The 14611-nt window shown below is 51.1% G+C and overlaps 2 protein-coding genes across 5 annotated transcripts in view; one reads left to right on the top strand and one right to left on the bottom strand.

Annotated features, from left to right (window-relative positions):
- The first annotated feature begins 211 nt into the window (after positions 1 to 211).
- On the top strand, positions 212 to 7986 carry LYSMD4 (LysM domain containing 4). Its single transcript, XM_061999792.1, has 3 exons — positions 212 to 262; positions 1592 to 1876; positions 5745 to 7986. The coding sequence occupies exons 2-3, from the start codon at positions 1607 to 1609 to the stop codon at positions 6294 to 6296; spliced, it is 822 nt and encodes a 273-aa protein (XP_061855776.1). The 5' UTR covers positions 212 to 262; positions 1592 to 1606; the 3' UTR covers positions 6297 to 7986.
- A 279-nt stretch (positions 7987 to 8265) lies between these two features.
- MEF2A (myocyte enhancer factor 2A) overlaps positions 8266 to 14611 on the bottom strand; it is an 87329-nt gene continuing 80983 nt past the window's right edge. For all 4 annotated transcript variants that reach the window (XM_062000538.1, XM_062000535.1, XM_062000537.1 and 1 more), the window contains 2 exons: positions 12711 to 12837; positions 8266 to 12305 (listed from right to left, as the gene is read on the bottom strand). In XM_062000538.1, coding sequence (XP_061856522.1) covers positions 11945 to 12305; positions 12711 to 12837 — 488 coding nt within the window. In that variant the 3' untranslated portion in view covers positions 8266 to 11944. The remainder of the gene's footprint in view (positions 12306 to 12710; positions 12838 to 14611) is intronic.

Consider the following 14611-nt stretch of genomic DNA (forward strand, 5'->3'; position numbering starts at 1 on the left):
ACGGCTGAGGCTCGGTGCGGCTGTACGGCCACCGTGAGGCGCCGCGGCCGCGCTCCGGACGCGCCACGCAACCGCGGGCCCTTTAACGCCCGCCCGCCCGCGCGTCCCGGCGCTGGCCGCGCAACCAACCGCGCTGCCGCCGCCTTCCCCGCCGCCCATTGGTCGGACGGCACTGAAGATCCCGCCTTCCGACCCCGCTAGCCAATGGGAGGAGAGCTCGGCCCGGAGCCGGGGCTAGGTTGGCGCGCGGGGCCGATGGCCGGTGAGCGGCGGGTCGGTGCGGGGGGCTGGCGCGGGGCCCGGCGCGGGATAGGCCTGGGGGAACGGGGCAAGGTGCCGGGCGCTGCGGGGAGCGCGGCCCCGAGGCAGCGGGGTCGCTGCGGGGAGCGACGCGGGTCTGGGCCGAGAGACGCGCCGACCGCCGGGGCCGAGGCAGGATCCGTCCCGGCCGCCGTCTCGCCGTGCTCAGTGCGGCGCCGGGAGCAGCGCGGCGGTCCCGGGGGACGCCCCTCCACCCGGCCGGAGGGGCTGCGGCTGCCCCGCGGCCCTGCGGCCCCCGCCTCTCGCACACGTGTCGGTGCGGGGCAGGGGCCCGGCCGTCACCCCGCTGTCTGGGCGCGGGGGTCGGGAGGGACGGAGCCGGGCTGGGGATGAGTTTTGTCCTTCCCTAAAGAGAAACGTCAAGCGAGGTCGGGAGAGCAGCTTCAGCGGAGGGCGCTCGGCTTACGGCTTGGCAAAAGCCAGGAGTGGCCCGCAGGAGTGTCCGGGGAGACAGTGGTCCTGGATCTTGAGGTCCCTTCCTGCAGGCTGTGGGTGCTCAACCCTGTGCAGTGCCGTGGATTGGCAGGAGTTTCACTGTAAGGATCCCTCACGTTAAGGACGTGAGGGAGAATGTTGTTCTGTGAGAATGAGGGGTTTCCTTACCTATACCTGACCCTGACACCAAATGGTTTGTGGAGCTGAGGACTGAAGGGGGGGGAAGAAAAAGTAGCTTCTTAATAGGCTGGTGCTGTAGGCCAAGCAATAATTAAAGTGCTCAGACAGGTTCTTGTCTTTATACAACCAACTGACCTCGTCATTCGGGTGGAAGTCAAGTGTAGCTTGAGCTGTCCTTGTTTAAAAAGAAGGTGCAGTTCAGGTCAGTTAAAATGTGAGTTCTGAAAGTGTAGAGAACTGAGGACTTCTGGAAAGACGGAGAAAATGGTTACTTTGGTCAGTTTGTAACGTGTGTCGGTGGGAGATCTGCCGTGGGTGTGTGGATTGCTTTTTATGACCATAATTAAAGCCCCTGGGCTCCAGTGACTCCTGCTTTCCATAGAAACTATGGAAAGGAGTGTGTAAAGTGTGTTGTGTGGTGCTTGGTCCACAAGTGGACAAAATAAAAGGCTTTAAAACTATCTGCTCACTGTTGAAGTTTCTGATAGTTCTGTTGTTGCTGTTAAAAGAGCATCTCGTGGGCTCACCCCTGAGAAGATGTGGGTAGAAGGAAAGCTTTGTGTGTGTGCTTGTTGTCCATTCTCCCTAATCGTATGTGCTACCAAACAAACCCTGGTGTTAAAGGACATTCAAAATGTCTTGTGTTTTGTTCCAGGTGCTGATATAAAAGATGAGGCTGAATGAGAGCCAGACAAGATCCTTCCAGGCTCCTGTCACCGTCCATAGTTACCCGGGCAGGCAGGTGTTTGTGTTTCCCAGTGGCCGCTCCGACTCGGAGGAGTCAGAGGAGGAGCTCAACGTCACGGAACTGCGGCCCAGGGGCAAAGAGCAGCAGCACTGCAGCACCTCTCGGGACAGAGCTGGAGATGTGGTCCTTCTGGAACGAGAGATCACAGAGGATGATAATCTTAACAAGCTAGCCCTGCAGTATGGTTGTAAAGTAAGAGCTGTCTCTGTTCAGTTTTCATTGCTTTAGAGGTGATTTACTTGTAGTTTAGCTTCCAGATCACAGGGAGGTGTGTTGTCATCTCGTCCTTTTGACATTGAGAAGTGTTTGCCCCGTGTTGGTCAATGTCTGGGTAAAACTGAGCTGGAGAACGGCAAAAAAAACCCCCAAACCATGAGCTCTTCAGCTGACAGCCTAGGAAGGTGTGAGCCTCACACCCTGCACAGTCACTGGAGTTAATCACTGGAGTAAGGGCAGCGTAGCAGTCATGATGATGTGCCTTGTTCCTAAAGTGAGGGCAAAAAGTGGAAGGCTGAGTGCAGCAGTGAGGGTCAGAGCCCTGCTCTCCAGGAGCATGCCCTTTCTGAAGCAGTACTGAGCACTACAAATGCTGCCCCGATGGGGCCTGGTTTGAGGCAGACTGTTTGTTTTTTGAAAGGTATGAGCTTACTCATTGCAGGGAAGGTCTAAGTCTAACAGGAGTGTGCTTGGGGGAGAGATGCCAAAGGTCAGGTGGCAGAAGGCAGGCGCTGTCTGTCGGGCTGGGGTTTGTTGTCACTTGCTGTCTGTGGGCAGAAGGGGCTGCGTGTGCACAGGGCGGGTTTCCCTGGAGCTGGAACCTCCCACAAAATCCATAGTCTGAGTTCCAAAGCAGAGCACTGTATAGAGTAGCTGTTGGGAAGTTTATTTACCTGTTCTGAACACTAGAAGCAGCCTGTTGCTTAGCAGTTCAAGCTGTGTTTTTTAGAGCCTGCTTTATCTGCAAGCTGGAGCGTGATGAAGCAGCTGGGTGATGCGAACTGGCTGGTGAGGTGACCTGGCTGGGAGTAGGGATACAGGCAGTGCTGGCTCAACTGCTGCCACGCCACTGCAGCCTGGCTTGCTTAACCACACCACAGCTGTGCAGTGCAGCTGAAGCAAGAGGGCTTAGAGGAATTGCGACAATTCCTCCCCTCCCATTCCCTTAGAAACGAAAAAACAAAACAGAATAGAAACCCTCGTGGGTTCTGCTGATGAGCCTGCTGGGAAGTGAGCCTGGTAGGACTTGAATAGGCACTGATTGGCACGGGCAGAGCCTGAATGCTCAGAGCTGCAGCAGTTGCCTGTGTAGCTGTGAGGATGTGCTCATCTCTGAGCAGCAGCAGCTGAATCCCAGCAGCTCCAACTCAAAGGAGGTGGATTCTGAACAACTCTTTTGGCTTGTGGTGTGGAGAATCCTTCTGTGCCCCTGGTACTGTAACTCAGGAAGGCTCAGTCCTGTCTCTGCTGTGGCTGTTCCCCTGCTGAAGGCTACTGGGCTTGTCTGGTGGGGAGACAAGCTGATGGGAGGAGACCAAGTAGTAAGTGTTCTCCTCCCGCAGGAAAAGGAACCCCTGTCCTGCTGCCTCCCTGCCTCCCTTCCAGAGTGGACACTTCTGACTTGTTCCAGTTAAGTTGAAGAGGCACAGAAATCCTCAGTGTTGGGGAGTTGTGCATTTGCCTGTTGACAGACTGGCACTGATGAGTTTTCATGCCTTTTGCTTTACTTGCACAATTGAGCAGCTCCTGAAAGGCTTCCAGGACATGAACGAGGAAGGTTTGTAGCCACAAGTACTGTGGCTAATACTGTGTTTAAAAAATCCAGGCCGAGCTTCTTGAAATCAGTGAGACCTTATCACTGATTTCAGATTCATCAGGGCCCAGTTGGAGTTGGGGGTATTAAGACAGTGCAATAAGTAGCATTGTGTGTGCTGCAGATAACTTGACAGAGATGAAAAGCACTTCAAAAGTCTCATTTTTCACTCTTGACCATTTATAGCCGCAGCCTGCTTTTGGCTTTGTTCTTAGCTGGGACAGGAGGAGCTCACTGCAGCCAAAAACCATACAGAAAATAAGCCTCAATGGCTTGTGCCCCAGTGCCCTTGTGTGCTTCCCATTGGCTTTGTTTGCTGTTTCTGTGCGAGTGCTGCTCTGCTTTCTGTTTCTAGAGCTGTAGCACAACACTGCAGTGTTTAAATGCAGACACTGCAGGGGATATTTACTGTCCAAGTAATTTGCTTTCATTGGAAGAAAACCAAAGACTGAAGGACCACCTCAGTTAGGAGGCTTTGGGTGAGATTGTTTCATAACTAAGTAATTTTGCAGGGCTTAAGTCCTGATGTTACACTCGGGCAAGCTGTGAGGAGTCTGAACCAGCAGCTGAGGATTCCTTTTGCCTCAAGGGCACCAGATTAGGATCTAGATTAAACATCCCATTTTCAGCTTTCTCAAGCTTTGCAGAGTAAGTGTGAGATATGGTCTCTGCCCTTCAGCAGGGTCCTGCTCTCTGGCCGTGCTGCAGCAGAGTGGCCACCTTTCAGGCACAGCAGGGGAGATGATGTGTGGTTCTCTGGCTGGGGTGGAAGCCTCTGAGCCAGGCAGCTCCTTTCTCCTGGCCATGGGAGCTCCCTGCCAGGGAGGGGGCTACCTTCCCCCAGGCACACCTCCTGTGCCCTGGCAGTGGCATGGGACTGAAGGATTGTCACAGCAGCAGAGAATGTTAGAGCTCCCCTCTGCTGTATTCCCGTATCACCTTCTGAAGGGAGATTTTTACCCTGAACTGTCAATGACTTTGATGCTGATGCCACTTAGACATCTGCTTAGGAAGTGCTTCCTTGGGTTTAGTTGCCCAGTTCACTGGGAGCCCCGAGCTCGTGAGTGTGCAGCAAAAGCAGCTCGTACAGTCTTCTATCGGGTTTCTACAAGAACAAATCAAACTTCCTCTGCAGGCTCAGCCTCATCCTGCATCTCCTCTGTGTGGTATGGCAGAGGCAGTTAACCCCTTTCTCCTGTCTTTCTCTTGGCTTTGAGGTCTTGCTGTTTTCCATGGTCTGTGTGCTCCAGCCTTTCCTCAAGGTTCTTTTGTGGCTCCGTGGCTCTTCCAGTGAGCTCCCGTCGGTTTCTTTTTGCCCAATTTAGGGCAACTGAGAAGTTCCTGTACTAATCAGGTGGTTGTGAACAGACACTGTTAAGCTGTCTTTATTTAACATTAAACACAGAAACACTGCCCTGCCTTTGTCTTTCCTTTGATACCACCTGTCCCTGGGACTTATGTTCTACGTTTGGTTTGTTCTTTCTTCCTTTTCCCAGTGCCTTTTGCCTGGGGACACTGGGCACAGCTGGGAACCACACAGGGGCACGGGGATCATCCTTCAGCTGGAGAGAAGGGAGCTGTGTGTGTGAGCAGGGGCTGGGACCGGTGGGGAGAGGTGCTCATCTGCTTTTCCAGGCTGGGATCTTACTTTCCACAGAGGTGGAGCTCCATTCCTTCCAAAATCACTTTGTGAGCCGAGGAGGGTTCTGCCTGCTTGTACTGACGTTGTCCCCTCACCTAAACACTTGTGCATTGTTGAAGGTATGAAAACTGTTTTAACAAGGATCCATTATAAGGGACTCTTTTTGCCTGAACCTGGATTAGAAGGGACTTGAGAGAAGGGTAAGGAAAGCAAAAGGAAGGAAAATCAGTGTTAAAGGGCTGCCCAGATGAGCTGTGGAGCCTCCTTCTGTGGAGACATTCAAACCCAGCTGGATGAGTTCCTGAGTGACCTACTCTAGGTGGTCCTGCTCTGGCAGAGGGGCTGGACTGGATGAGCTTTTGAGGCCCCTTCCAGCCCTTAAGATTCTGTGATTAAGCAAAATGCAGCATGTGGGAGACAGAATGGCACTGGAGGAGGTTATACACTGGTTAGGAGGGGACTGTCTCGGTCCCACAGGGCCCAGAGCATGGCTGGAACAGCCGAGAAGTCGCTGCAAGTCAGCGAGCTGCTCGCAGCCAGGGCTCTTGGCGTACACTCGCTGCGTCCCTGCTGGGTTGCCCTCCACTGACATTCCTGTGCTTCTGCAGGTCGCAGATATCAAACGCGTCAACAACTTCATCCGGGAGCAGGACTTGTACGCGCTGAAGTCCATCAAGATCCCCGTGAAGCCCCACGGGCTGCTGACGGAGCAGGGCAGAGACCTGCGGCCGCTGCCCCCCGCGCCCTCTGGCCCCGGCCTGACGCGCGTGGACGTGCCGGAGCCCGACGAGGCCGTGAGCGGCTCTGCCGACGGCCGCTGCCTGAGCGACTACTTCCAGGGCATCGACCGGAGCATCCGCGACGCGGTGCAGGCCGAGGCTCAGCTCAGCGCCGAGTTCCGCCTGGAGGGACTGGAGAGGCCGCTGCCCCAGGCGGGGAAGCGGGACACCAGCGACGGGGCGGACTGCGGGATCCAGTGGTGGAACGCTGTTTTTATCATGCTGCTGATAGGAATCGTCCTGCCAGTGTTTTATATCATCTATTTTAAAACGCAGGGCCTGGTGGCCCACACCTCCAACGCAACAGCGACCTCAAATATTTCCACCGGGGGATTGGAAGGGAAGTTGCCACAGAATTCGGTTGTAGGAAAGAAATCCTAAGGGGAAAGGAGAGGAGCCCAGCGCAGCCTCCCCCGCCAGCGAGGCCCCAGCCAGCGGCTGCCCGCGGCGGCGAGGAACAGGACTGAGGGGTTTGTGCTGATGGTGTAATCCTGAACTTGACTGCAAGTGAGGCAATGAGATGTTTATGGAAGGACGCTTTTGTTGCTCCTAAAGATTGTGAACTGGTGAGGGAAAGTATTCTGTAGCAATTTGCTCACCTTGGTTGCTTTCAGGTATTTGTTCATGCCTTGTCTGAGAAGCAAATCCTTTGGGGTGAGGAGCAGTGTTCATGTGATGCGAAAGCTGGGTGGTGTTTGCATTGTTTGAAATAGAAGCGAGGGCTCTTCTGATTCCTCTGAACTGCCTTTTTCCTCCCCTGCAGCCCACAGCAGTTTGAGCACACTTTAACCCCGATGTGGTGTGCATTGAGCTGGCTGTGCCACAGCACCAGGGTGCTGCCAGCACCCCACTGCTTCATTCTGAGCAACCAACCTTCAAGCTGTGCTCACGAGGCTGCTTCCAGCCACCACAGCTCTGGGAGACCCCAGACCGGGTCCCTGAGGCGGGTGTCCCTGCACAGGGAGCTGGCTGTGGGGTCCTGTGTTTGCCAGGGTGCGGGTTGTGTGGCAGGTGGTGACAGCAGCTAGGACCAGGGTGTGAGGACGGCATCAGGCTGGGAGGCTGCTCCAGCCAGTGTTACTTTTTTTTAAGGAAGAATAATAACAGTCCATAATGCAGCTCAAACACCCGACTTCAGTCACAGACCCGAGTTCCCTGGTTCATGGTGTTCAGCCAAGCGAGTGTTGCCAAGTTGTGTTTCGCTTGCAAGGGGCAGGAGAGCAGCCACAGGTTGGGGGGGAACGGTGAATGCCAGGCAGGCTGGAGCTGCCCAGGGGTCTGTGGTTACACCTGCTGTTGGTAGCATGGAAAAGCTGCTGTGGGTGTTCAGGGCACTTGTGAGGCCACTGTCCCAAGAGGTGGGGACGCCTGAGCTCTGTGCTGTCAGTAACACTACATGCTGGGAGCAAGGAGGAACTGGGGCTTTGGGGAGCTTTGCAGCAGAGAATTTGCCTCGAAAATGTCATTGAGCTGCTCCTGGGGGTGCAGGTGCAGGCTCTGGGAACTGAGTCCTGAGTGTGGTGCAGCTCTGTGGTGTGCCCCGGCCGGGCCGGAGGCCATGTGATGGTGGAGGTGGGAAAAGTGCTTGCTGGGCTCCCACAAGGGTCCTAGCCCAGATCTGCAGGTCAGGGCAGAGCCAGGGGTTGTCTCCCTCCTGCCACAGGCCCTGTCCTGCTCAGGCTCTGGGGAAGTGTGAGCTGCTGCTTTTGGTGTGTTGTTTGTTGGAGGCCTCAGTGCCACTGCTGTGTGCAGCCCCGCCAGCAGAGGGGCAGCTGAGCAGGGGCTGCACAGACCCCACTGACAGCGGCTGTGGGACTGGGGCTTCCCAGGCCGGCTGCTCTGTGTGCTGTGGTAAGGACAACATGTGTTTCCTGAAACTATCACAGCAGTGCTCAGGAGGCCCTGGGGGAGCTGAATGTTGTAAAGGGGGACTCCGAAGTATCTTATACTGAAAAACACCAAGTTGTGTTTATTTTCTTCTGTGAAGGAAATGGATCTCTCTTTGTTCTAGGGGGGGAAATTATTACATTTTTAAATGAAGCAAAATGAAATAAAAGCACAAGGTTCTACCCACCCCCCGATGAGTTGCAGGGCTCTCGTTTTGTCCTCACACAGGGAGCAGGGTGGGTTCCTCAGGGCTGAGCTGCGGCCACCCAGGCAGAGCAGGAGCGGGGAACCACGTCATGTCCCGTGGGGCACAGGGACGGTCCCAACCTCCCCGGGGTGTGCTGGGGCTGTTGGGTTGCATGGCAGTAAGTACTTGCAGCCCCTAAAAGCACCATTGCTGCAGGGCAGCTGGATGCCTGGGCAGGGGCGAGCACGAGCGCTGCAAACACGAGCGAGGCCGGAGTAGACAGTAAAAGCCAGTATCTTTACTTTAGTGAATGCAGGATACAAATATTTTACAACAACCTCTAGCATTTTTTTTTCTTAACCATTTGATAAAAAGTTCACTAGAATATTTATTGTATATTGAAGAAAAAAAAAACCCAACACATTCAGGGAAAAACAAAAAAATAATCGAGATTAACTTATTTTTTTTGTTATTTTTTTTACTTAAAAGATTCGTCTCAAGGATGGCAACAAAGTCCAGCTTGTGCCGCCAAACGGCTGCGCCTCGGCCAGCCCTGAACAGCTGCGGTGGGAACTGTTGACTACAAACATTTACCAAATACAGAAATCTCTTTTTTTGTCATTATTGTTTTTTAGAAAAAGCCATTTTAAATATAGCAAAGCAGTGTTCTCTCGCACAGCAAAGTGAAGGAAGGTTTCCACTAAGATTTCGACGTGGTTTTTGTTTCTTTCACATTCTGATTCAGCTTCTTCCCCGTGGTCAATGGTCAGGAGTTGTTTTGTTCCTTATTTACTATGTATTTCTTGTGCGCAGGTAACTCGCGAGTTTGGGATGCGGGAGTGGCCTCCAAGGGAAAGGGAAGGCGAAAGCTCTGATGAATCCCTGATTACAGAGGTGATTTGTCACACCAGAGAAGGGGGGGGAAAAAACCACCCCAACCTTAAACCATTCAGCCCTGAAAGGGGTTTGGATCCACCTTGAACCATTCAGGCCTGAAGGGGGTTTGGATCCATTTTAAACCATTCAGCTCTGAAGGGGTTTTGGATCCACTTTAAACCATCCAGCTCTAAAGGGGGTTTAGATCCACCTTGAACCATTCAGGCCTGAAGGGGTTTTGGATCCACCTTGAACCATTCAGCTCTGAAGGGGGTTTAGATGCACTTTAAACCATTCAGGCCTGAAGGGAGTTTGGATCCACCTTGAACCATTCAGCCCTGAAGGTGGTTTAGATGCACTTTAAACCATTCAGGCCTGAAGGGGTTTTGGATCCACCTTGAACCATTCAGGCCTGAAGGGGTTTTGGATCCACCTTGAACCATTCAGCTCTGAAGGGGTTTTGGATCCACTTGCAACTTCAGTCAGTAAATTAAACCAAAGCCAAGGCTGTGGGCCCTGTTGCAGAATCTGTGCTATGGCATTTTTATAGGTTTTTTTTTAATATAAAACATTTTTACAATCCTAAAAAAAGGTACTTTCCAAAGTTAGTCACTTGGTACTAAAAATGGGGGTTCCCGGCGCCGCAGCTCCGTGCCCCGGCCTGGGGGGGCTGGGGGAAGGTCAGGGGGGGCAACACGGGCCCAGGCCCGGGAGCAGCAATTAACAACTGATTATTTCTTTGCTCTTTTAATTCCTTGGTGCAATTTCCATACAAACTCTCACCCTTACGTAGCTTTTTTCTTTAAGAAAACAGTACTAGTACTGTTTAAAAACCTGCATAGAAATAAAGACTTGAGATACAGTCAGCAAAGCCATCTTATAAGGCACACAAGAAAATAGACAGTAAATGTGAATGCAGAACTCCCACTCGATGTACGGCAAAGTTCATACAGGTGCATAAACCCCGGGAACACCCCCATCACGGCTGGAGCAGCGAAAGGTTCCCTGCGGCGGTAAGTTGGCTGGGGAGGGGGCGGTGAGGACGGCTGTGCCCAGCCCCTGCCCCTTCCCTCCCGGCAAAGGAGGGGGATAAAAAGGAAGGAAAGCCTCAGTGCAAATTGCCCAATGAGGGGGGTGAGGCTGGAGGGGTCTGAGCGCCGACGCCCCCGCTCCACGAGCCTCTGAACTCAGGCTCGGGCTCCCTGGAGTTCTGCTGCTCCAAGCTCATTTTCCCCCCTCTGAGGGGTCACAGGTACCCCTGCGGCTCTGCTCGGACCGGCCCCCCGCAGCCGGGGACCACCCCCTGCCCTGCCCTGCCTCCCTCTTTCACACAAATTTATCTCCAAGGTTTTACCCCCAACCACTTACCAACGCAGAAAACCTCTTGTGCTCTCTGATATGTTCTTTTCCTACCATGAGAAATAATTAGGTCAAGTTTTTGCACTGTTTTTTTTCCCTCCTCAGAAGAGGCAGCTTTACAACGCTGCCTTAAAATGTGTCGGAACAGGTTTCGTTATATTGATGCTGGATGAACTTAACACCGGATTATCTGTGTGTGTGTGTTTTTTTGCCACTTTGCTATTTATATACATATATATATATATAAAATGTATAATGAAGCTTAACCATACAGCACAGAGATTACAATTGAACGGCACACATTCACCACCAGTGAGGGGGGCCGACCCCCTTTATACACCCTCTGAAAAAATCTGGATAATAATATTAATAATAATTAAAATCCAAAGAAAGTACAGTATATTTAACAAAATAGTAAATATTAAACAGTGAATACTCTACTGAATAAGGACCTCGCCTCTCTCAACTCGGCGTCAATCCACAAAAATATACTTTGTAATCTGGTGAACGTACAATACGTCGGTACTTACACCAAAGGTGATCATATATTTAGGATGCTATATACACAAAAAAGGAGTTTGGCTCAAATTTCAATTTACATAGAAGTGTTCATGGCTTATTTTTCCCCCAAAGGTTCCGCCTGCAAGTTTTTTTCCTTTTCGTCTATTTTTTTTTTTCTTTGACAGCAAAAACTAGAAAGTCAAAATAAGATAAAACTATACTCTACAAAAAAGCTACAACATACAGCTTTGGCTTATATAAATAATTCATAGCAGAATGTGTTCAAAAGTACTGTATATAACTTTATATATAGTCTTCAATTCATTAGGGTATCGTTTTCTTTAATATAAAATATACAGGAGCTAAAATCCGTTTCTATACTTTTTTTTTTCCCAAAGGTACGAACGTAAAAACGAATTTGTCCAACCTCTCCCAATTATAACTTAATATATTAACTTTACTTTGTTACCCTTCTATCTCCTAGGCTAATATCTTCTGAGTATTTCATGCGAGTTTCTCTACGTCTCTTTCACTCGTTACAAAAATCACTTTGACCCAATACGCTTTTTGTTTGTTTGTTTTTGTCCTTTGTTGTTGTTGTTTTTTTCTTTTGCACGTGCAAAAAAAACCAGGGAGTTTTTGTTTCTTATGTCTTATAGCGTCAGCCCTTCTCCATGCACCCTCCCCGCAGCGACCGAGGCCGGGCTGGGGCCGTGAAGGTCAGTTTATGTACAGTATTGCTTTCTTCTTCCTGCTGTTCTACTGCTCCGCTGCTACAAAGCGTTGCTTCTTAACTACGAGTAACCATACAGCTGGGGTGAAACACACGGGGACGGTACTACAGGCGAGCCCTGGCTTCTGCAATCTAGTGTGGGAGGAGTACACCGCGGGGAGGGGACGGGGGGAGGCTCTGCAAAACAGGTTATAGGATGAAAACGACGAGTCCAGGGAGTGCCAGACTAGCTCATCAATACCTACGGGATTGTTCCGTTAACGTTTTACCGGGGGACATCTGCAGCTATACAAGGAGTTTGTCGTAAGTGCCTGATGATTTCGTGTATGCTACACACACTAGCACATATATATGCACGTGAAGATATATATATGCACGTATGTATATACATTTAAATATACTTATTCCACGTCCTTATTTATAAATTTAGATATGTCAGGACAGTTTGTGTTGAGAGCGCGCAGGTGCCGAAGCGACGCTGCCGCTTTATGTCACCCACGTGTCCATCCTCATGCGTTTTACCGAGGGGCTCTCTCTATCCTCTGCGTTGGGCGGCCTCCCCAGCACCACGGGCGAGTGGAAGTCGCTCCTCGGGTCTTCCCGGTCGCTGCCGTCGTAGGAGCTGCTGGAGCTGCTGAGACTGTCAACGGGAGAGCGGCCCATCTCCTGCCGCGACTGCGGCGGCGGCGGTGGTGGCGGCGGCTGCGGCGGCTGCTGCTGCTGCTGCTGCGGGAAGCCGGAGGGAGTCACACGGTCCCGGGGAGGTGAAATCGGTTCAGATTTGATGTTGATGTTTTGGTTGGTGTTAATGGATAAATTGGAACCCTGAGATAGCTGGCTGCCAGTACTGGGGGAAGGAAAACCGAAAGGCACAGATCAGAAAACACAGAGAAGGAAAAAGCGACAAGGCAGGTGTCTGTGGGATGGTGTGGGCTCAGTTAAACACCCTCCACATCAGCATGTAAATAAATGCAACTCAAACAAAAGCATTAGTTAAAGGTCTGACAGATACATCTATACAGGTTCACCCCAACCAGAACCTTTTCCCACTCGCAAACGTTTCAGAGCCTGTCACGCAGGTTACTGATGGCAGACGCTGGGCTGCAGGGACACACTGTGGGGACAAACCCCACCAGCCCAGGGCAGACTGGGCAGCTACCCCAGCACGAGCAGGAGAGAAATTACACCTTTCTTCTGGCGAACACTGAGCCCCCAGCCGGGGAGGCCGAGCGACGCCGCGGGATGTACTTACACGAGAGAGCTGAGGGCGGCAGGGCCGAGGTGGTGCTGCTGCCAGGCAGACACCTGCCCCAGGGACAGCATCCCCGGGGAGTTAAACCCCTGCAGGGCAGACAGGTCTGCACTAGTCAAGGAGTAATCTAGGAGAGGAAAACAAGTCAAGAAGAAAGCAGGTTATAGATTTACTGGGTTTAATATATATATATATATATCTCTCTATGTAAATACATGAGAACATACGTGATACCCAACTGTATCTGCCCACAATAAATAAAGGCAAGTGAGCCAAAGGAGTCCAAACATGAAACCTGTGAAGCCTGGGAGCAGCCCTCCTGTCTTCACTCAGAGCTAAACAGGACAGAAGCCTCTCAGTAACTGTATTTTGCATTCTGCTTTCAGTCCCTCCGTGTTGCTGTCCCACACAGCTGCACCCACCCAAGCTGCCACCTTTTGTTTTGTTTTCCTTCTTCACAGTTGACATTTTTTACTGGAAGTCTGAAAAACCCTCCCAGGTATTTTCTGAGGAGGTTCAGAAACATCCTTCCCAAACTGATCCATCCAAGACTAAAATAAAACCTAAAACTATCATTTAAAAGGAGACACACAGTCTTCCAATGACCAGGACACACACTTAGCCCTCACAGGAGCCAGACCTGAGACAATCTGCAAAGGCAGTAAATGCAACCACTTGAGGGGGATGTACAGTTCTGTGCCAAAGGGGCTTCCATGAAGGCAAACCTGAAGAAAGTCTCCCTGTATCTTTTTTAACTTGCAGTTATAGCTTTTGTGGTTAAGGACTATTAACTTCTAATACTCCATAGAGAATGTGTCTGATGACAGGGGTTTGAGGAGATAACTATTCCACAGAACACACACAGCACTACGTAATTACCACACTCATTATCCTTTCACTAAACAATCCTCTGTGTGCCTCTGTAAAAGCAGGACACCAGTTTCTGTGTGAGGGTGAGCTGAGAGACAAGAGGGAGCCTTCTACATGCTGGACACCTTTACTGCTGTGGTCCTGGCAACCAGGTCCCTCTGACATCTGTGCCTCTGCAAAGTAACCGACCTAAAGTCAGGAAGAGGATTTCTGGCTGGAAATGCTCCACTCAAGTGCAAGCTACGATTGAACTGATCTAGGTGATTTTGTTTTCATGCTTAGCCCGTTTCAGAACAGTAATTGCTGCAGTGATCTGCAGAAAGAATACTCCAGCACAACAAATTAAATAGAACAGAGTCTTTGTGCAAAATTGATCCCTGACATTTTCATTAAGGATCTGAGAGCTGAATCTATCCCTTCCGGCCTTGAAAAAACCCCCATCAAACCAGAAACACAATTTAGGTATCTCAATTCCATCTTAGTCCTTGAACTGCGAAACTGAAGCTGCCCCAGAAGCGCTGACAACCCTGAGAATACCCAGATGACAACTCTGCTGCAATACCACATTTCTTTTTGCAAATCCCCTGAAAGGCTCAATCTAATAGGAACCATTTTAAGGTGTCTGAAAAACACTAAAGGCTAAAAGCTTTCCACAAATTATTGGATTATCATTGTCAAAGGAAATGGGCTGGTTTCTGAAGCCTCATCCCAGCGACAGCAGCGCTCACCCACTGGCTCCAACAGCCTTTGCTGCTTCCCCAGACTCAGACCACAGCCCTGCTCATCTCTCTCATGTTTTGGCCTGGTTTAGCCATCAGCTTCTGGGTTATTCAGGGTGAGGGACACGCACAACACTGCTTCCTGAAACAACATCATGCTGCAGGGGAGAGCCAAGGGCTTTGTCAGGTGACAGGTAAAATCTGTGTAAGTCTTCCAAGCAGGGACCAGAAATCAGTTTAATTGAAATGGCCGTTAAATGCAACATAGAAACAACCTCTGAGGCAAGTGTCAACCCAAAACCTGCATGGCCA

The sequence above is a fragment of the Colius striatus genome, chromosome 7, assembly GCF_028858725.1.
Source record: "Colius striatus isolate bColStr4 chromosome 7, bColStr4.1.hap1, whole genome shotgun sequence".
Classification (NCBI taxonomy): domain Eukaryota; kingdom Metazoa; phylum Chordata; class Aves; order Coliiformes; family Coliidae; genus Colius; species Colius striatus.

Coding starts and splice junctions, on each gene's coding strand:
- LYSMD4 (XM_061999792.1), top strand. CDS start 1,607: ATGAGGCTGAATGAGAGCCAGACAAGATCCTTCCAGGCTCCTGTCACC. Junction 1,877..5,744: donor CCCTGCAGTATGGTTGTAAA/GTAAGAGCTGTC, acceptor GTGCTTCTGCAG/GTCGCAGATATCAAACGCGT.